This window comes from Gasterosteus aculeatus, chromosome Y (genome assembly GCF_964276395.1).
Source record: "Gasterosteus aculeatus chromosome Y, fGasAcu3.hap1.1, whole genome shotgun sequence".
NCBI lineage: Eukaryota > Metazoa > Chordata > Actinopteri > Perciformes > Gasterosteidae > Gasterosteus > Gasterosteus aculeatus.
Genome location: NC_135709.1, coordinates 3,283,153 through 3,303,755, shown reverse-complemented (window position 1 = coordinate 3,303,755; position 20,603 = coordinate 3,283,153). Strand labels below are relative to the sequence as shown.

At 44.0% G+C, this 20,603-nt stretch overlaps 8 protein-coding genes and 2 pseudogenes across 10 annotated transcripts; 1 reads left to right on the top strand and 9 right to left on the bottom strand.

The window, feature by feature from the left end:
• The first annotated feature begins 121 nt into the window (after window positions 1-121).
• On the top strand, window positions 122-527 carry LOC144390831 (histone H2B). The gene has a single exon (XM_078097303.1). The coding sequence runs from the start codon at window positions 149-151 to the stop codon at window positions 518-520; it is 372 nt and encodes a 123-aa protein (XP_077953429.1). The 5' UTR covers window positions 122-148; the 3' UTR covers window positions 521-527.
• Window positions 528-1,320: 793 nt separating this feature from the next.
• On the bottom strand, window positions 1,321-2,017 carry LOC144390829 (histone H1 pseudogene; annotated as a pseudogene). Its single transcript, XR_013454638.1, has one exon. The product of XR_013454638.1 is annotated as a histone H1 pseudogene (transcript).
• Window positions 2,018-4,078: 2,061 nt separating this feature from the next.
• LOC144390828 (histone H4) lies at window positions 4,079-4,412 on the bottom strand. Its single transcript, XM_078097302.1, has one exon. It carries the CDS (start codon window positions 4,410-4,412, stop codon window positions 4,101-4,103), a length of 312 nt encoding a protein of 103 aa, XP_077953428.1. The 3' UTR covers window positions 4,079-4,100.
• On the bottom strand, window positions 4,079-5,242 carry LOC144390827 (histone H3). The gene has a single exon (XM_078097301.1). The coding sequence runs from the start codon at window positions 5,240-5,242 to the stop codon at window positions 4,832-4,834; it is 411 nt and encodes a 136-aa protein (XP_077953427.1). The 3' UTR covers window positions 4,079-4,831.
• Window positions 5,243-6,698: 1,456 nt separating this feature from the next.
• LOC120809493 (histone H2B 1/2-like) lies at window positions 6,699-7,120 on the bottom strand. The gene has a single exon (XM_078097300.1). The coding sequence runs from the start codon at window positions 7,087-7,089 to the stop codon at window positions 6,718-6,720; it is 372 nt and encodes a 123-aa protein (XP_077953426.1). The 5' UTR covers window positions 7,090-7,120; the 3' UTR covers window positions 6,699-6,717.
• Window positions 7,121-9,034: 1,914 nt separating this feature from the next.
• On the bottom strand, window positions 9,035-9,579 carry LOC120809072 (histone H2A-like). Its single transcript, XM_040162649.2, has one exon. It carries the CDS (start codon window positions 9,547-9,549, stop codon window positions 9,166-9,168), a length of 384 nt encoding a protein of 127 aa, XP_040018583.1. The 5' UTR covers window positions 9,550-9,579; the 3' UTR covers window positions 9,035-9,165.
• A 995-nt stretch (window positions 9,580-10,574) lies between these two features.
• On the bottom strand, window positions 10,575-11,568 carry LOC144390826 (histone H1 pseudogene; annotated as a pseudogene). The gene has a single exon (XR_013454636.1). The product of XR_013454636.1 is annotated as a histone H1 pseudogene (transcript).
• Window positions 11,569-14,210: 2,642 nt separating this feature from the next.
• LOC144390824 (histone H4) lies at window positions 14,211-15,383 on the bottom strand. The gene has a single exon (XM_078097299.1). The coding sequence runs from the start codon at window positions 14,677-14,679 to the stop codon at window positions 14,368-14,370; it is 312 nt and encodes a 103-aa protein (XP_077953425.1). The 5' UTR covers window positions 14,680-15,383; the 3' UTR covers window positions 14,211-14,367.
• Window positions 15,384-18,689: 3,306 nt separating this feature from the next.
• LOC144390823 (histone H4) lies at window positions 18,690-19,435 on the bottom strand. Its single transcript, XM_078097297.1, has one exon. It carries the CDS (start codon window positions 19,021-19,023, stop codon window positions 18,712-18,714), a length of 312 nt encoding a protein of 103 aa, XP_077953423.1. The 5' UTR covers window positions 19,024-19,435; the 3' UTR covers window positions 18,690-18,711.
• A 305-nt stretch (window positions 19,436-19,740) lies between these two features.
• Window positions 19,741-20,225, bottom strand: LOC144390822 (histone H3). Its single transcript, XM_078097296.1, has one exon. The coding sequence runs from the start codon at window positions 20,195-20,197 to the stop codon at window positions 19,787-19,789; it is 411 nt and encodes a 136-aa protein (XP_077953422.1). The 5' UTR covers window positions 20,198-20,225; the 3' UTR covers window positions 19,741-19,786.
• Window positions 20,226-20,603: the final 378 nt, after the last annotated feature.

The following is a 20,603-nucleotide window of genomic DNA, read 5'->3' as shown; positions in this document are numbered from 1 at the left end:
TGCGATGTGTGTGACGCATGCGCAGTATCACGCAGAAGGTAACCAATCAATCTCGAGCAACCGCACAGAAATATTTGCATCTCGTTCATATATCGACGCCGTCCTGTTGGGATATCGACATTGTCAATCTACGAAAGGGACTTGAATCATGCCTGAGGTTGTGAAAGCGCCCAAGAAGGGCTCCAAGAAAGCCGTGTCCAAGGCCGTTACCAAGGGCGGCAAGAAAAGGAGAAAGTCCAGGAAGGAGAGCTACGCCATCTACGTGTACAAGGTGATGAAGCAGGTCCACCCCGACACCGGCATCTCCTCCAAGGCCATGGGCATCATGAACTCGTTCGTGAGCGACATCTTTGAGCGCATCGCCGGTGAGGCCTCTCGCCTGGCTCACTACAACAAGCGCTCCACCATCACCTCCAGGGAGATCCAGACCGCTGTGCGCCTGCTGCTGCCCGGCGAGCTGGCCAAGCACGCCGTGTCTGAGGGAACCAAGGCCGTGACCAAGTACACCAGCTCCAAGTAAACTTGACTAGACCACCAACACAAAGGCTCTTTTAAGAGCCACTCACTTCTTCTAAAGATGATCTCCTTATGCTTGTATTTCAAATCTCTTTCCTCATGTGTTCATTTTTAAAAGGGAACATTATTTCCTTAAATTATTCATAATGGTCATAATTCCATGTGTTATAAATGTTAAATTGAAATCTGCAAATTGCTTATCAATTTAAAGCACAAACTGCCTTGTTGCCTGATCTTCATCCATGGTTTGTTTGCTAAAAGGAGTACCAAAAACACACAATAGTGGCTATTATGATGTATTAGGAAAAATGTGTATCGTCCAACTTATTTCTAGGGAATCTATAAATCTAGGTGAATCTGTTCAATTTAACGGGAGCTCAGAAAGCGCAGGAAGGCAAGGTTGAATATAAATGGAAACATGTCTGACGACATAGCAAAAGTTTGGGCAGGATAGTGTAAAGACACCAGCAGTGGGTCAAAGGTCTCATGTGTGTCTGTAGACACTAGGAGACATCAACCAGAATGAGCCAGTTAGTCTAGCAGCAACATGCCAGAAAGCGGGACAATAGTGGGACAACATCAGGATAATCACAATGAGGGTGCTTTAAATAGAGACGTCTGTCAGATAAGTAAACGCGTTGGAGAAAATAGAACACAGTTCAAACTGAAGTGCGTTCATCCACAACAGTAACAGTATCTTTGATTAGAGGTAAACATTAAAAGTATTGTGTTGATAATTTAAGAGAAGGAAAAGCTCTTTAAGGAGGGATTGGGTGGCTCTTAAAAGAGCCTTTTATAGAAGCATTGGTTCTTCAGACTGATATCAGTTTACTTCTTCTTGGGTGCTGCTTTCTTGGCTTTGGGCTTAGCGACCTTCTTCACTGGAGCTTTCTTGGCTGCAGGGGCCATTTTCACCACCTTCTTGGGGCTCTTGGCCACCTTTTTAGGGCTCTTTGCTACCTTCTTGGGGCTCTTGGTCACCTTCTTTGCTGCTGCGGGTTTCTTGGCCTTCTTCGGTGACTTCTTGGCGGCTACAACTTTCTTCACTGCCGCTGCTTTTGGCTTTTTGGCCGCTGCGGGTTTCTTTGCTGCGGGCTTCTTGGCTTTAGGAGCGTCTTTCTTTGCCGGTTTGTCTGCGGTGGTCTTGCTCATCTTGAAGGAGCCGGAGGCCCCGATCCCCTTGACCTGGACCAGAGTCCCCTTGGCCACCAGGCTCTTGATGGCGGTCTTGACGCGGGCCTTGTTCTTGTCCACATCGTATCCTCCGGCTGTCAGAGCCTTCTTGACGGCGGCAGCAGACACGCCGCTCCGCTCCTTGGATGCGGCCACAGTTTTCACGATGAGGTCGGAGACGCTGGGACCGACCTTCTTCGGCTTGGACGCCTTCTTCTTGGCTGCTTTGGGCGCGGCGGCGGCTGGAGCTGGAGCTACTTCTGCCATTTCGTCCCGTTGTTGTGCGTTTGTGTCGTCGAGGACTCGAGAGAGTGAGACTGATGAAGAGCTCAAAGCAGCGGACTGAACTTAAACGCACCATGAGAACCGTAGAGACTCAACCCAGCCCAGTGTGGAACCTAAAATGCATTGAGTACCATTCTGAGCAAAAAACACTAAAACAATTCAGAAGCAATAATATGAAATTAGAATGACAATTGAGTTTTATGGCGTATCTCAATCAGCATCCACCTTTTTACAAAGGAAGAAAGGAGCAATTTGTGGATTAACGATTGTATTCAGACTAACACTCTGAAATTGCATAATTGGAACGCTTGACATAACAGGAAGACAGGAACAATATTACGTTTCGGATAAAAATAATCTGAACACAGATATTTGCGCCCTTGACTTATATTTATTAACCAATATGTTCTGTTGGGTTTTAACTTGTATTTTTCCAGGTTAAAAGAAAATCAAGATTTATAGTGACGACTATATTTTCAGGACTGAAAAGTATACTTTAACACGCCTGAAAGGTGTGTACAGGGTAAAAGTAAAAAGAAAGTAGTCCTCCACAGGGACCCATTATGCATGTGATGAGACAGAAATATGGAGATCTCTAGAGTTTTTGCCCGAGTGGTTAAAGGATTTTGGGTTCCCTGCAAATGGTTCTATCAGTAGAACAGGGGTCGCCAAACTTTTTTCTCTGGGGGCCACATTATCGTTCCTGACTGTGATGGGGGGCCGGGGCCGGGTCAGCTATATAACAGAGAATTGTATGACCCAGATCAAAATGACCACCAGCAGGCCTCATTGTGTAGTAGAAATTACTGGACTGGAACAGCCATCCACACTACTATATCCCCACTACTATATCAACACTTGATTCCTGGCACATATTTGTTTATCTTTACTAGTGGTTTGCAAAAGTAGTAATCGAGTCTTCACAGTTTGTTTTAATTTGAAATATCACAGATATCCCATTTATTTATTTTCAAATAAAAATAACATCAAAGCTGTCAAGGTATGAAACATCTGCTTAGTTGGGGTCATTTGACACTGGCAAAGGTGAGTGAAAAATTATAAATTATAGGTAGGCCTGTTTATATTAATAATAATATTAATAATAATTGTGTGCAGCACGCCTATAAAATAAATTAATTAATTAAAAAAACATTGAAATTATAATAACTTATATACACATACTTATATATAACTTATATAATAATAACTAGAAAATGCATTTCCTGCTGAAAATGCGTTGAAATGCGAATGGAATGCTCACTGTGAGCAGCCTTAATAAACAATGCTTAATGAAAAAATTACTTTTGTTATTTTATTCATGTGTATTTATATTATGTGTATCCATTGTTTTGCTTTGAAAGACTACTGTTTAAGCACTTTATTTGTTGCACTTTTTTGTTTGATAATGAAAAATATTTTTACCTATCTAAACTTGTCATCTTTTGCTGAACATAAATAATTAAGTGCTCTTAAGAATACAATTATTAACAATATAGGTTAGGTTTCAGTTAAGAATTAGTTGAATACCATTGTAATCAAAATGTCAATCAACCTAAATTGGTCAAATGTTAAACACAGGTCTATCAATTAGGCTATATTGTGGTACATAGACAGTCATTGAGACACAGCAATAGCTTTCTGGTTGAATGTTCAGCTCAAGTCTAGAAGGCCCCACAAGTCATGAGCAGATGAACATGAATCAGAATAAGTTCAGGCATACGACCCAAAAATACACTAGAATGCATGAAATAACGCAGGGTACAACACGGGTACTACACCAAATGAATACCAAGTTCCTGATATTTGAGCCACCAACGTGTGTGGCTACGTGCGCGGCAATATTTTGGTCACCCCCCGACAAAATCTGACTTCATGGTTTTTTGAAAAGTTGGCAGCTCGGTGTATCAAAAGGAGGCATATGATTTTGCCACGCAGGACAAAATCACCAGTCAGCTACCAGTGATGTGCTCATTGAAGTACGTTGGTAATGTATTGATATGGACACATATTAACAATTAGATCTTAGCGTTCTGAACACTGGTTATTTACAAGGAAGTCAGCCGTTTATAGAGAAGGTGGGTGGTCCTTAAAAGGACCGTTTGTGTTTTGGTAACAGAAGTCTGTGTTTATCCTCCGAAGCCGTACAGGGTGCGTCCCTGTCTCTTCAGGGCATAGACCACATCCATGGCGGTCACCGTCTTCCTCTTGGCGTGCTCGGTGTAGGTGACGGCATCGCGGATGACGTTCTCCAGGAAGACCTTCAGCACACCGCGGGTCTCCTCGTAGATCAGACCGGAGATGCGCTTCACTCCGCCGCGGCGAGCCAGACGGCGGATAGCGGGCTTGGTGATGCCCTGGATGTTATCACGGAGGACTTTACGGTGACGCTTGGCGCCTCCTTTGCCGAGTCCTTTTCCTCCCTTTCCTCTTCCGCTCATGTTCACTGGTTGGTTTGGTACAAAGATGATAAACTCGAGACGGTTCACAGACTTATAAAGCCAGTCTGAGGACGTGATGGAAGACGAAGGCGGGGCTATAACGTGGTTCTGCAGCGCCTCCTGCTGAACGAATGTGTGTTTTGTTGTCTACTGCAGGACCAAAAAAAAGAAAAGATCAGTATTTGAGTAGACTTCTACCATTTCCTAAACACATCTGTTACATGGTGAATTTTGTGAACGGCAAGTTTTCTACTCAAAAGTACTTGATCTAAATTCAACTCTAAATCAGCAGATATTCATTTGGACTTGACTAGATGACTTCTCAAATCATGAAGTGATGGTCACGTTAAGGAATAGTTCTTTACAGAGAGTGAAGGTGGCTCTTAAAAGAGCCGTTGTTGGGAGTAGAATCAGGGGGTTTAAGCTCGTTCTCCGCGGATGCGACGGGCCAGCTGGATGTCTTTGGGCATGATGGTGACCCTCTTGGCGTGGATGGCGCACAGGTTGGTGTCCTCGAACAGGCCCACCAGGTAAGCCTCGCTGGACTCCTGCAGAGCCATAACAGCAGAGCTCTGGAAGCGCAGGTCGGTCTTGAAGTCCTGAGCGATCTCTCTCACCAGTCGCTGGAAGGGCAGCTTGCGGATCAGCAGCTCCGTGGACTTCTGGTAGCGACGGATCTCCCTCAGGGCCACGGTACCGGGCCTGTAACGGTGAGGCTTCTTAACGCCGCCAGTGGCCGGGGCGCTCTTACGGGCGGCCTTGGTGGCGAGCTGCTTCCTGGGGGCTTTGCCTCCGGTGGACTTACGAGCGGTCTGCTTGGTTCGTGCCATGATCGTCTCGTCTCGCTCTTGTTAAGAGAAGTGAACTCTGAGAGGAGACACCCGGCTCTTAAAGTGTGGACCGGCTGTGGAGCGGTGACGCTGATTTAGACCTCGGCTTCTGATTGGTGGAGGACTCCTCCTGGAGCTCAGCCGCGCCTCCACAAGAGAGTCTCCGCTGCTCATTGGCGGAAAACTATTTCAAACTGTCCGCCAAGAGCTGCCCGCCCTCGGTTATCGTGCCTGGAGCCGCCCGGCTCGCTCCACGGACACCTGCATTAGGGTTGTCTCGACTATATATTTATTATTGCCAATGTCAAGCTCTGAAACATTTAGTCCACGGCTATAATTTCGTGACGGATTTCTTATCAGAGCGACGACCTGAGGAAAAATAAACTTTGTGTGTCTGGTGTTTCTGCCGTATAGTTCTACAAAGAAATGCTTCCAATCATCACTAACGGATCCCATATATGAAAGGACGTGACACTTTTTGCTTGTGAAATGACTCCTTTTATTTCTTCTGTCAAAATACAAACATAAAACACCACCGTAAGAGCTTTTTGCCTTCTTGCATCCAGGTCCATTAAAATGTTCAATGAATATCTGCATGAGTCAGTAACAAGATCCGTAGCCGTACAGTCAAGCTCACATATGAACATTCCTTTTGCATTCTCAAAATGTCCTATTCCTTTACCGGAAGGTCTATGGGATTATTTACCATCACACATTTTGAAATAGCAAGATATGACAAGACTGTTAAAAAAAAGACAACATTTTACAGGAGCTTGACGCAGCTGATGGCATCACCCTACTCTTACATACCAGAAGAAATGCAGTTCTCGATAAATACACCTCAAACCAGAAGCATTGAATCAGACAGGAGGTACAGGAATTAGGTGGCAATTGCTTATGAAAAGCTTGCACAGCGTAGCAGAAAACCCTTAGTTTAAGTGGTTAGAGTGAGCAACCTACAATTACAGTTTTAACACCATTACTAGCATTCTCAGTTCTGCTTGAGTGTATTTTGATAACTTTCTATTCATTTCAATATTGAGAAAAAGCATCAGGAAATGTTCTTTAGAAGAAGTGGGTGGCTCTTAAAAGAGCCTTTGTGTTGGTGGTCTACGTCACCCTTGATGTGTTTCCATTTATATTCAACCTTGCCTTCCTGCCCTTTCTGAGCCCCCGTTAAATTAAACAGATTCACCTAGATTTATAGATTCCCTAGAAATAAGTTGGACGATGCACATTTTTCTAAGGCAACAAGGCAGTTTGTGCTTTAAATTGATAAGCAATCATTAAACAATTTGCACATTTAAATTTAATATTTATAACAGATGGAATTATGAATAATTTAAGGAAATAATGTTCCATTTTAAAAACGAACACATGAGGAAAGAGTTTTTAAATACAAGCATAAGGAAATCATCTTTAGAAGAAGTGGGTGGCTCTTAAAAGAGCCTTTGTGTTGGTGGTCTACATCAGGTTTACTTGGAGCTGGTGTACTTGGTCACGGCCTTGGTTCCCTCAGACACAGCGTGCTTGGCCAGCTCGCCGGGCAGCAGCAGGCGCACAGCGGTCTGGATCTCCCTGGAGGTGATGGTGGAGCGCTTGTTGTAGTGAGCCAGGCGAGAGGCCTCACCGGCGATGCGCTCAAAGATGTCGCTCACGAACGAGTTCATGATGCCCATGGCCTTGGAGGAGATGCCGGTGTCGGGGTGGACCTGCTTCATCACCTTGTACACGTAGATGCCGTAGCTCTCCTTCCTGGTCTTCCTCTTCTTCTTGCCGCTCTTGCTGACGGCCTTGGAGACGGCTTTCTTGGAGCCCTTCTTGGGCGCTTTCACAACCTCCGGCATGATTGGAAACTTCTCTGTAAACTGAGAATGCCTCAATTTCGACAGCACGGTGCTCATATATGAACTAGATGCAAAGTACACTGTGCTGTTGCTCGAGCGTGATTGGTTGCCTTCTGCGTGATACTGCGCATGCGTCACAAACATCGCATCTAAACGGATTTCTCTATTGAGATTGAATCACTTTAGTGATCTTGACTTAACACAAGATTGTTTTTTATTTGTCGTTTCACAACAGAGTTGCATGTTGAGAATCATGTTGTATAAATCATTGCATGCACTGAAATCATCTAATGACCGTCACACAAACCATTCACAATCACAGGGCACCCTGTTGATAATTACATATACACAAACTTCAATTCCTGATGTGTAAAGACGTGACACACATCTGTTTTTCATTCAGAATAGAGACAAATGCATGTCTATTAGTCATAACTAAATATTATAGGGCACCTTAATAGGACTTTTTGGCATTTAGCACACTGATCTGTGAAACATGTATAGTTTATATTCATATTCAGATTATCCTGATGACTGACGTCTAGTTTAAATTAACGTTTGAGTGAGGAATCAAGGTAGCCTAACATCAATCATCGGGTCAATTTGAAATTAGTTAATTAGATCGACTTTGTTGATATCACATAGGAATAGCACAATAATTATTGTGCTTACAACTTGAGACATGTGACTTAATTTTATCATGTCATAAAATCATTTTAATTTACTCTATTTAGTTGAACTATACAACTGCTGATGGGAAATTGGGAAATCCACAATTTCTGATTTGTGATCGTCAGCCAACATGAGCTTCTAAAGACCATTTTCGGAGGAAATCTGATAAATGTTACTCATTCACAGACAACACCTGCAGTTCTTTGATATACGAAAGCATCCAAATGTTGCTCAGACTCCAGAATTTGGCCCATCCATCATCACTGAACATTTGTTTTTTAATGGAGAAAATGTACATTTCAATTAAACATACATAATGGATTGTAATTTAAGAAGAATTATGACCATTTCAATAAATACTGTTCCATTTAAAAAAATAAACACATCAGGAAATAGTTTGTCAACGAAGTGTGAAGCTATTTCAACATGAAGCAGATAAGGCACAAATAGCAAAACATTCCCTCAATTATGTGGAGCAGCAGCCAAGAAGAAGTGAGCTGATATCAGTCTGAAGAACCAACACCTCTATTAAAGGCTCAATCCTTCCTTAAAGAGCTTTTATCCTTTAAAACGTTTGAGTCTTATTCAGCGAGACTATTCTACAAAGAAATCTTGAATAATACATCTACCTTATTCGTCAGACACTCGGTCTTTATTATACAAAAGCATCCAAATGTTGCGTACCTTTATATTACACATCTCATGCTACAATCAACTTGAATTCTAAAGGAATATTATATCTTTAGAATTTGTCATCAACTGCCAGGTGTCTGATTCATACGGCAGTAAAGTCAGATGTTGAATCAGGAATCAGGAAACATTTATTACCAAAATATGTCAAACATACAAGGAATTTGTCTTGGCGGTTGGTGCGCGACAGTAGACAGTGTGACAATAGACAACAAGACAGCAGTGCACAAGTAATAAAGTAAAGTAAAATGCTAATGCAATGGGTTAGTAGAATAAGGCTATGGGTTAGTATAAAACAATGGAATAAAGTTAGTTAAAAATGTAAAATATAAAAAAGAGTTAAAAAAAACATATTAAGCATAAAGTGCACTAGCGAACAAGTAAAGTGACGACAAAGTGATGAATTACAGTTAAAGTGACATGTGCAGTGTGAAGGGGAGTGACCGGTGGAATGTTATGAGGGGGTTATGAAAGTAAATCCATCTACATCCTCAAGTGTCTGATTTAAAACTGTAAAGTTCTCAAGTTAGCTGCAGTGGTGTCCTTTCTACCTGATGCATTAAACGGTTGTGAGGTAATGATAAAGTTGTGACTTTATTAGGATGACCTTAATAAGTAGGACCACGTAATAGACAAAGTATGAGGATCACAGCTCTTTTCGTGTGGGTGGGTGGCTCTTAAAAGAGCCTTTGTGGTGGATGGAGGTCTCCGGCTTTACTTCTTGGCGGGCTTCTCGGTCTTCTTGGGCAGCAGCACCGCCTGGATGTTGGGCAGCACGCCGCCCTGAGCGATGGTCACTCCGCCCAGCAGCTTGTTGAGCTCCTCGTCGTTGCGGACAGCCAGCTGCAGGTGACGCGGGATGATGCGGGTCTTCTTGTTGTCGCGGGCAGCATTTCCAGCCAGCTCCAGGATCTCAGCGGTCAGGTACTCCAGCACGGCCGCCAGGTAGACGGGGGCTCCTGCGCCGACACGCTGCGCATAGTTCCCTTTGCGCAGATGTCTGTGGACGCGACCGACTGGGAACTGGAGTCCAGCACGAGAGGAGCGGGTCTTTGCCTTCGCTCGGGCCTTTCCACCGGTTTTGCCTCTGCCGCTCATTGTTAAACTGTTTCAGGGAAGGAAGTGTCTGTGAACGCGTCAAACCCTCCTTTATATGTCCGCGGAGCGGGCGGGACGGTTCCTGACGCGCGCACCAACCAGAGAAGAGGCTCCAGACACGAAGACAGAGGGCGCGAGCTCACCGTTTTTAGCGGGCAGTTTGAAATCATTTTCCACCAATGAGCAGCGGAGACTCGCTTCTAGAGGCGCGGCTGAGCTCCAGGAGGAGTTCTCCACCAATCAGGGGCCGGAGGTCTGAATCAGCGTCACCGCTCCTCAGCCGCCCGACTGCCTCTGATGAATCCTTAAATCTGCTTTTACACATTTCTGCAATGTTGGTATTAAAAATGAATGGTAAGATTTCTGCATTACTGACTTAAACAGGAGCCTTCAGTGATATACTCCTTTATTGCTTTGCTAAAGAACAAGAGGCTCTATAATTCTGAAGCTCCTAATACTGGTTAACTTCATAAGATCATCTTCCTTTACTGTCTTCTATGTGAGTGCAAGTACATATTATGTAAACACATTCATGTAAAGTACGAGCAGCTCAGTGGTATGGTATCAATGGTACTTATATGTAATATGATTTCCTCCAGTCTTTAATTAAATACAATTGTCACTGCAGTTATAATGGTTACATAGATCTTTGAATCATAAAAACTTGGGATACTCATCCTCGCCACTCATCGATGCTTACGGTGAGATTTCCATTTATATATTGAGGAAAAATGCGTATATCATCCAACTTATTTCTAGGGAATCTATAAGCCCACAGGCTCAAAGAGCCATCCACTTCTCAAGACTATTTCCTGATTTATAATACTTTAAAACTCAGTTTTAAAAGGTGAAGTTATCTGAAGTTATATAATAATAGGAGTAATATATGCGGGCAATGAGGATTAATGGCAACAAATCTAAATTACAAGATTGATTCCTTGTTCCCGTTTTGTACTTCATGCATTTTCCACTGTCTTTAGCAGTGTCTAAGTTTCCCTCTGGTTGATAAATTTCTTAAGATGCTCACACTTGTTCAGTTGTTGGAATTTAATGAATTCAATTGATCAGTGAACAATTGATATTTTCTAGAACGCTAAAAATAAATCTACTGCTCTAATATACATTATTTTCATGCACATTTATCAGGTTCTGATGATTTCAGACTCAACTTTTCCCTTGAAAATGTTATTCAGCTACAATAGTGATTAATCATTAAAGATTAATCCCAGCTATATTTTCAACAGCTGAATAATGAAGGAAAAGCGCTTTGAGGAAGGAGTGGGTGGCTCTTAAAAGAGCCTTTTATAGAGGTGTTGGTTCTTCAGACTGAGGTCAGTTTACTTCTTCTTGGGTGCTGCTTTCTTGGCTTTGGGCTTAGCGACCTTCTTCACTGGAGCTTTCTTGGCTGCAGGGGCCTTTTTCACCACCTTCTTGGGGCTCTTGGCCACCTTTTTAGGGCTCTTGGCCACCTTTTTGGGGCTCTTTGCTACCTTCTTGGGGCTCTTGGCCACCTTCTTGGCCGCTGCGGGTTTCTTCGCCTTCTTCGGTGACTTCTTAGCGGCTACAACTTTCTTCACTGCCGCTGCTTTGGGCTTTTTGGCCGCTGCGGGTTTCTTGGCCGCGGGCTTCTTGGCTTTAGGAGCGGCTTTCTTTGCCGGTTTGTCGGCGGTGGTCTTGCTCATCTTGAAGGAGCCGGAGGCCCCGATCCCCTTGACCTGGACCAGAGTCCCCTTGGCCACCAGGCTCTTGATGGCGGTCTTGACGCGGGCCTTGTTCTTGTCCACATCGTATCCTCCGGCGGTCAGAGCCTTCTTGACGGCGGCAGCAGACACGCCGCTCCGCTCCTTGGATGCGGCCACAGTTTTCACGATGAGGTCGGAGACGCTGGGACCGACCTTCTTCGGCTTGGACACCTTCTTCTTGGCTGCTTTGGGCGCGGCGGCGGCTGGAGCTGGAGCTACTTCTGCCATTTCGTCCCGTTGTACGTTTGTATCGTCGAGGACTCGAGAGAGTGAGACTGATGAAGAGCTGAAAGCAGCGGACTGAACTTAAACGCACCATGAGAACCGTAGAGACTCAACCCAGCCCGGAGCTGCTCGTGCAGCCTGAAAGTCGAGTCACTTGTGTTTTCTCTCCACTGATTAAAGACTAAAAACTAAATGTGCATCAGGTGCTGGAGGCTGAAGGTGGAGGAGCCGATAGCGGACTAGTTTATCTTCGTGTTCAGGTCACGTAGAGCTCTGATGATCGATGCGTTTTGTTTGAGGAGCCTCCAAACCTCACCTACTCAGCGCCGTGGACAGCAGTGATCAGCGGCTTTTCCCACTCATTTCTCTCTTAAAAGTATTTAAATAACATCATATCGCCATCAAAAGTCGTTTTCCATCTGATCCACATGTTTATTCAGGTTCTCAATGTGAAAACAACCATCGGATGTTGATCAGTTTGTAATAAACTGAAGTTATTCCGGGAGCAGCAAACACACTGATGACGGTGAAGGCTTATAGCTGCTCGGCGGACATGTCCTCTGCCGATAACACTTATTAGTTCAACTTGTAATCTTCAAACATGTTGCCTCTTTTGGAAAGCATAAATTTTGCAATGTTACTTATTTTACCTGTGATAGTTTTCAGCTGAATAAGGAAGTCTACACTGAAATTTAGATTTTGATAACAATGTCCACATAATCCTTATTATTGTTATGAATGCTTATTCCGATCATCATTATTTTCAAGCATTCAACATAAATTATGTAAAAGATTCAGCCCAGGCCTTCATAGCTTATTTTACTCTTCTAACTTAGTTGCACATTTGCCAGCATTGTGTTGCTGGATATTACAGTCTGCTCAATGGTAGCTCCTCTTGCACAGTTCAAACTTACAATCCAGGATTGCAAATGTCATTTTTGGTTAAAACACCAAATGAAAGTAGTCGTATACTTTAAGACCCAGATGAGGGCCTGGGGGCATAGACCAGACCTAGACGTACATGTTATAACACAGCAGCCTGGAAACCGGCACGGCCAAAAAGTCCAAGTAGCAGTCTATCATTTTCCCATATATTATAGATTTAAAGAAATATATTGTTTAAAGATCCCTTTTGAAGATGAGTACTGGTATAATCATGGACATGTAATTAGATTATATAACTTTTTGATCAATTTGCACTTTTTGTATAAACAGGTCCATGTGATATAGATTATGTTTTCACTATCTGAACAGTGTCTAATTTACAAATGTTTCAGACCCCTTCAATCTGAAATGTTTCAATAGTAGATTGAGTACATCCTCTTGATATTGGCATGCAGAGGGGCGGATTGGCCGTCGGGAATACCTCTGGTGGGCCTATGGGTTTGGGCTTGCCCAATACCGGCCCACCTGTCACCAACGGGCATCTGACGTCGCCAAACCCAACTATATTCTGCTTACAGCAGGAGATCGCAGGTGGGCTTTTTGCCGGAGACATGCAGGTGGTGTTGGATTGAATTCTGGTATCATACGTATCAGGTATCTTGATTTTTATGGCAGGTTATTTTTTGCCCATGGTGATTGAGTTTGACACCGCTCCCCGCTGTAGCCTACTCAACACTCACTCGCTCGCACATGAAGCATGGTCTTTCTCTGCGGACATTCCTTAAGGCTTAAAGCTCTGTAGTTATACGTATAACCATCTGATCCTAGCCCAGAGTTACGCATAATCATCTAGCAAAACTATACCTAACTTGGACTGTTACAATAAAACCATCCATCTTCACACCGCTTATCCTGCACACAAGGTCACAGGGTCAAAAACAAAGATGTGTACCCAGATCTATTTGTATTAGCATCTTATGAGCATTCCTGCCTCATCCGTGCCATATGAGCGCGTTTTTTCTAAAGCTGGGGAAACAGTATCTACAAAAAGAAACCGACTCAACGCCAACACTGTGAAGAAAATTGTGTTTCTCAATAAAAATCAATAATAATGTCATGTCCCATCCCATGTGTCCATAAGCACCTCAATATCCTGTCATAAGAAACCTGTCCAAAAGCACAATCACCGCCCCACTGACCTTTCCTCTGCAAATCACTTCCCACATTCAAACAATTCACATAGGTCCCTATGACTGCCATGAACTGCACATGCAGTAGGAAGCACTTGCAGGTATTTTAAATTATATTACCTACATATAACTGGGCCAAAATATACTGGTAGGCTATTCGATACATATGCACTATAGGTTTTCAACAGCAGAGGTCATATAGTTTGCGATGCATTGAATGAATGAACCTTTTTCCGATACAATTGGCTGGAAAGCTTCAGTGGTTCAGAAAGCTTCACTTTGCCATCACTACTGGTCGATACGTGGGATTAATTGAATGGGCAAAGTACATTTCCCCCCCTAATCTGCATTCTGGCTTGTACTCATTTTAAGATATATATATAGATGTAAGATGTAAATTGTAGAAAACTTCTACGGGAGAGGGTGATCAGCAATAAAATTTCAGGATCAGAGATCCTAAAATACACTTAGGGAAACCAAACAAAGGCAATGTCAGGCTTCAATATAGAATTGCCCCTTCACTGGGATGGGGCTCAATAAGTTATTCATACATTTGGAAATGCAGATTCTGAAATATTTCTGGAAAAGCAAAAGTATTACGTACAAAATGTTTCAGACATTTTGAGAACTTTCACTACCTCACTATCTTACTGGTAGAGAGAACATATGCAACAATATTGCCATTTTTCTGAGGAACTCCTTACAAGGACATCAGCTATTCAGAGAGAGTGCGTGGCCCTTAAAAGGACCGTTTGGTTTGTAACGGAAGTCTGTGTTTATCCTCCGAAGCCGTACAGGGTGCGTCCCTGTCTCTTCAGGGCATAGACCACATCCATGGCGGTCACCGTCTTCCTCTTGGCGTGCTCGGTGTAGGTGACGGCATCGCGGATCACGTTCTCCAGGAAGACCTTCAGCACACCGCGGGTCTCCTCGTAGATCAGACCGGAGATGCGCTTCACTCCGCCGCGGCGAGCCAGACGGCGGATGGCGGGCTTGGTGATTCCCTGGATGTTATCACGGAGGACTTTACGGTGACGCTTGGCGCCTCCTTTGCCGAGTCCTTTTCCACCCTTTCCTCTTCCGCTCATATTGTCAGATAAGTTTGAAACAAGATGAGCACATTGGGTCAGTTCAAGATATTTAAACCTAGTCGGAGGACGTGATAGGAGACAGAGGCGGGGCTTGATCTTATTCACATAGCGCCCCCTGCTGAACTAGACCATTAATAATCAACCTTCGTCACCTCTGTCATTGTGCCTCAGATACCTAAACATTGTCCAAAGTACAGCAATATAAAAGACAATGATGTTTGGGCTTACAAAGCCAAATCACCAGATATTATGATGCAATCGGAGGGAGGATGAAACAACCATCTGATGGATATAATGTGTTACACAGGAGTGAAAACTCCAGTTAAACTGTGTCTACCTAGCTGCAAGGAAAACCAAAGCAGACAAAAAGCTTTTGCTGAAAAAAATGTTTTATTTAAAAAAATGACTTCTTTGATATTTGTAGAACTTCTTTGGAAAGTTCAAACCCCTGACAAGAAAAACCAGGAAAAACAAGAAAAACCCTGCAACTTACGAAAAAAAGCTTAATTTAACCGGTATAAGTATAACATATATATTTACATTTATAACATGAGAGTATGACAGTGTGCATTTTTCACACTGAAAAAGGCAAACTCTTTTATTGTTTATTGTTTTTTATTTTGACAGTATTATATTATGATTGTAAGAGGTAATAAAACCTCCCTCTATAAAAGTATTTTACTAATGGCAACCAGATGAAACAAGTATCTGTTTTTTTCGAATGTTCAGATGTTGCAGTTTTCTCATATTTAATAATGCATTCTATTGTTTAAACATACATTTTTAGGAAATGTCCACCAGTAAATCATAATCTTAATTTTGCAGCATTGTGCACCACAAGATGTTTCACTTTCAATTGCTTTTGCTGTCGGGGCTGCAAATATTTCAAATCCCTTCAAATATATTGTCTCTGTTATAAGTTAGACAACACTCAATGTGCATGTATGGCCTGTATCACTGATTACTATACACCATGTTCAGAGTTAACTGTCTAGACAAGATCGTTGCACATAAAGCATGAAACAACAGCAGCCCATAGAGTCGAGTTCTGTGCGCAGTAATTTTGTTCATAGCGGAGGGTTAACAGTGATTTCGATCCATGCTGTAATAAGCAGCGACATGAAGGTATGACTTGTTCTTTATTTTCAGGTTTACAAGAAAACACGTGGAGGATGAAGACTAGTGGTTGGTTTGGCAAATGTTTGTTTTGGTACCAACTTCTTCTTAAAGAAGCAGCCTCACTCAGGTCGCCTCCATTCTCTGCCCGGTGTTTCGTCACTTATCGGCCCGAGCAGCTACTGAGCTTCGGCTTTCACGTTATTATGTTATTGAACCAAATGTACTGAAATATAAAAATAAATATAATGACATCATTTGGGGTGAGTGACGTATAACGCTGGTGCTAGTGTCGTGTAGGGCGTGTAAGGATTTGGAAGAATACTTTTATTATAACAATATTTTATAAAAGGGAGCATTGACTTCAAGGCAGGAGACATAGCATTGGTTTAGCCCGCACCCTCCAACCTATATAACCATGACGGTAGCAAGGCTACTAAAACCACTTCACTAACACAGCGACCCAAAGTGTACAATTCACGTCAACCCTATAGCGACTTAAATAACACTGCATAGGCCTAATACTGCGCACATCTCGTTAGGACAAGACGAACTGGCACAGGACAAAGGGAGATGCAGAAATTATATACACACAGAGAGGAACGAAAGGAAGGTTAATTTTCAAAATATAACAAGAAAAAAACGTGTTTTTTGACATAATCCTGGGGTACATCATTGGGGTAAATTCAATTCACATTTGGTGTGACGGCCCCAGGGCCACTGCCAGGGTATTTGTGGGTGTGTCTCTGTCTGTGTGTGTGTTTACCCCTTTTCCACCAAGGCAGAACTGGTGCTAGTTCGGAGACAGAGCCTAGTTTCAAATCGGTTCTTTGGTTTTCCACCACCAAAGCACCAGCTCTGAACCAGTAAAAGTGGTTCTTAAGTAGCACCATATCGTTGCTGGTCTGGAAGTAAGAACCGCTTACGTCAGCGGCTGGGGGCGGGGTTACCGTGACCAACAAGACGAGAGAAACTTTGTGATCTGCCATTTTTCGACAGCAGCTAATCGAGCTAACAACAACACAATGGACGCTACTAGGCAAAAACGCGAGCCGCGCGAACATGTTTGATCCGCCGTGTTTGGATGTCGATTTAGGTCCGCAAAGCCATGAACATCAATAGCAAAGCAACGTCCGCCATTGATGATGTGTTTGTGTTTGGCGCCGCCGAGCTGACGTTGCTGGGAAAGATGATACGTGACTGTGACGTAGGACTTGGCTCTGCGCTGGCTCTTTAGCCTGTGGAAAAGCAAACCGGTTCTTTGGAGGCTCGTCAGTTAAACCAAATCCGGCTCTAGCTCTGGCTCCGAACAAGCGCCTTCTTCTTCTTCTTCTTCTTCTTCTTCTTCTTCTTTTGCTTTTTATGGCGGTTGGCAAACAACTTTCGGGTGCATTACTGCCACCCACTAATCTGGAGTGTGGACTTAAGGAAATTAAACCTCTACTAGAACTAAACCAAATCAAAACAAATCAAAACAAAACAAAACAAAACAAAAAAATTCTCAAATTCTATTCATTAGTCTTGTATTCTCTAAATATGCCAACAGCAGTTCCCAACACTTGCCCCTAATGCCCTTCTTCAGTATTTCACTTATATTTGCCTCTCCCAGCTCTCTTAGCCCCTTTCTCAGGACTTCTCTCTCTGCCTCGTACCTCTGACATGCCATCAAAACATGGTCCACAGTTTCCTCTTCTTGACAGTATTCGCACCTTCCATTTCGATGTTTCCCAACCGTATAGAGGGAACTGTTAAGACCAGTATGGCCGTTTCTTAGCCTTGTCGTTACCCTCTCCTCTTTTCTATTTCGTCCACCAGCTCCCACACTCCCAACCAATGGTTTATTTTTAAACAGATATCTTCCTTTGCTCCCTTTATTCCATTCATTCTGCCATATCGTTTTGATTTGTCCCTTAATCACCCCTTTAGCTTCTGCCTTACTCATCTTTATATCGACTATATTTCTCCCACACTTCAGTGCCCTTTTTGTTGCTTTATCCGCCTCCTCATTTACCTCGACTCCAACACGGGCAGGAACCCACACAAACCTAACTGCCATCCGCATTTGATGGGTTCTGAATAGGGATTGTAGGATTTCGAACGTTAAATCTTCTCTGCTTTTGGAGTGGAAAAACTTCAGACTCGTTAGCACTGCACATGAGTCTGATGCTATTACCACTCTCTCTGGCCTGACGTCCTCTACCCACTGTAGTGCAAAAACTATGGCCATCATCTCGCATGTAAACACTGATAGGTCATTACTGAGTCTTTTCCCACACTCATACTGGAATTCTGGTATTACTGCTGCAGCTGCTGTTCTACCAGTTTCAGGGTCAGTCTGTATATATTTGTATATAGCTATGGTAATTCCTCATGATATAAGACTTGCAGATCTTACATTTACCCCCACCCTCATATCTCATCAGTTCAAGTAGTCCCAGGTCCACTTCAGTCTGTGGCAGTAAACAAGGAGGAACAGCTGGCTGCACCACTGCTGGAGAGTAACTCCTATTTAGTATACCTAGTTCCCTAGCCTTCTCCTTAGCAACCCGAACAAGCACCTGGTTCTTGTTCGTGGAAAAGGGGTACCTGGTGGAGTGGAGGTGAGGCCATCAGGCAGATCAGACGCAGCTGACCACTGTCTCTTGAGTGCATTAACACCTGCCCCTTTGGGCAAGTTGGCAGCTCGGTGTATCAAAAGGAGGCATATGATTTTGCCATGCAGGACAAAACCACCAGTCAGCTACCAGTGATGTGCTCATCGAAGTACGTTGGTAATGTATTGATATGGACACATATTAACAATTAGATCTTAGCGTTCTGAACACTGGTTATTTACAAGGAAGTCAGCCGTTTATAGAGAAGGTGGGTGGCCCTTAAAAGGACCGTTTGTGTTTTGGTAACAGAAGTCTGTGTTTATCCTCCGAAGCCGTACAGAGTGCGTCCCTGTCTCTTCAGGGCATAGACCACATCCATGGCGGTCACCGTCTTCCTCTTGGCGTGCTCGGTGTAGGTGACGGCATCGCGGATCACGTTCTCCAGGAAGACCTTCAGCACACCGCGGGTCTCCTCGTAGATCAGACCGGAGATGCGCTTCACTCCGCCGCGGCGAGCCAGACGGCGGATGGCGGGCTTGGTGATGCCCTGGATGTTATCACGGAGGACTTTACGGTGACGCTTGGCGCCTCCTTTGCCGAGTCCTTTTCCTCCCTTTCCTCTTCCGCTCATGTTCACTGGTTGGTTTGATACAAAGATGATGAACACAAGTCCGTTCACAGATATGTAAAGCCAGTCTGAGGACGTGATGGAAGACGAAGGCGGGGCTATAACGTGGTTCTGCAGCGCCTCCTGCTGAATGTCTATGTTTTGTCGAGTGGTTTACTGTATTAACGCTAATGTAAATCTCGATGTTATTTATTATAGTTAAATACCAGTCCAGACAAAGGTCTTATTCGCCAGAATACATACAACTCATTGTACGATGTGTTTAATGTGGTAACTGTTTGCACGGCTTCTTATTGTACTTTCCATCAAATAGTCTATTACGATCTGTAGTTATATACAAAATGGGACACTATTTTAGTTTACACAACATCTAACATCTGTCACCGGTTATCCGTTTCAAATTAATAAAATTAAAAATAGACATTAATGCAGACGGATACAAATCACCAAGATCCATGACTATCCTCAAATCATGAATTAATGGTCACGAGAAGGAATGAGTTCTTTACAGAGAGTGAGGTGGCTCTTAAAAGAGCCGTTGTGGTGTTAGTAGGAGCAGACTTTTCAAGCTCGCTCCCCGCGGATGCGACGGGCCAGCTGGATGTCTTTGGGCATGATGGTGACCCTCTTCATCAGCAGATATTCATTTGGACTTGACTAGATGACTTCTCAAATCATGAAGTGATGGTCACGTTAAGGAATAGTTCTTTACAGAGAGTGAAGGTGGCTCTTAAAAGAGCCGTTGTTGGGAGTAGAATCAGGGGGTTTAAGCTCGTTCTCCGCGGATGCGACGGGCCAGCTGGATGTCTTTGGGCATGATGGTGACCCTCTTGGCGTGGATGGCGCACAGGTTGGTGTCCTCGAACAGGCCCACCAGGTAAGCCTCGCTGGACTCCTGCAGAGCCATAACAGCGGAGCTCTGGAAGCGCAGGTCGGTCTTGAAGTCCTGAGCGATCTCTCTCACCAGACGCTGGAAGGGCAGCTTGCGGATCAGCAGCTCCGTGGACTTCTGGTAGCGACGGATCTCCCTCAGGGCCACGGTACCGGGCCTGTAACGGTGAGGCTTCTTCACGCCGCCGGTGGCCGGGGCGCTCTTACGGGCGGCCTTGGTGGCGAGCTGCTTCCTCGGGGCTTTGCCTCCGGTGGACTTGCGGGCGGTTTGCTTGGTTCGTGCCATGATAGACTCGTCTCCCTCTGGTTAATAGAAGTGAACTATGAGTAGAGACACGCGGCTCTTAAAGTGTGGAACGGCTGTGGAGCGGTGACGCTGATTTAGACCTCGGCTTCTGATTGGTGGAGGACTCCTCCTGGAGCTCAGCCGCGCCTCCACAAGAGAGTCTCTGCTGCTCATTGGCGGAAAACTATTTCAAACTGTCCGCCAAGAGCTGCCCGCCCTCGGTTATCGTGCCTGGAGCCGCCCGGCTCGCTCCACGGACACGTGCATTAGGGTTGTCTCGACTATACAACTCTATATTTATTATTGCTAATGTCAAGCTCTGAAACATTTAGTCCACGGCTATAATTTCGTGACGGATTTCTTATCAGAGCGACGACCTGAGGAAAAATAAACGTTGTGTGTCTGG

Bases quoted from the DNA above. Each gene is read 5' to 3' on its own strand.
- LOC144390831 (XM_078097303.1), top strand. From the start codon at position 149: ATGCCTGAGGTTGTGAAAGCGCCCAAGAAGGGCTCCAAGAAAGCCGTG.
- LOC144390828 (XM_078097302.1), bottom strand. From the start codon at position 4,412: ATGAGCGGAAGAGGAAAGGGAGGAAAAGGACTCGGCAAAGGAGGCGCC.
- LOC144390827 (XM_078097301.1), bottom strand. From the start codon at position 5,242: ATGGCACGAACCAAGCAGACCGCTCGTAAGTCCACCGGAGGCAAAGCC.
- LOC120809493 (XM_078097300.1), bottom strand. From the start codon at position 7,089: ATGCCGGAGGTTGTGAAAGCGCCCAAGAAGGGCTCCAAGAAAGCCGTC.
- LOC120809072 (XM_040162649.2), bottom strand. From the start codon at position 9,549: ATGAGCGGCAGAGGCAAAACCGGTGGAAAGGCCCGAGCGAAGGCAAAG.
- LOC144390824 (XM_078097299.1), bottom strand. From the start codon at position 14,679: ATGAGCGGAAGAGGAAAGGGTGGAAAAGGACTCGGCAAAGGAGGCGCC.
- LOC144390823 (XM_078097297.1), bottom strand. From the start codon at position 19,023: ATGAGCGGAAGAGGAAAGGGAGGAAAAGGACTCGGCAAAGGAGGCGCC.
- LOC144390822 (XM_078097296.1), bottom strand. From the start codon at position 20,197: ATGGCACGAACCAAGCAAACCGCCCGCAAGTCCACCGGAGGCAAAGCC.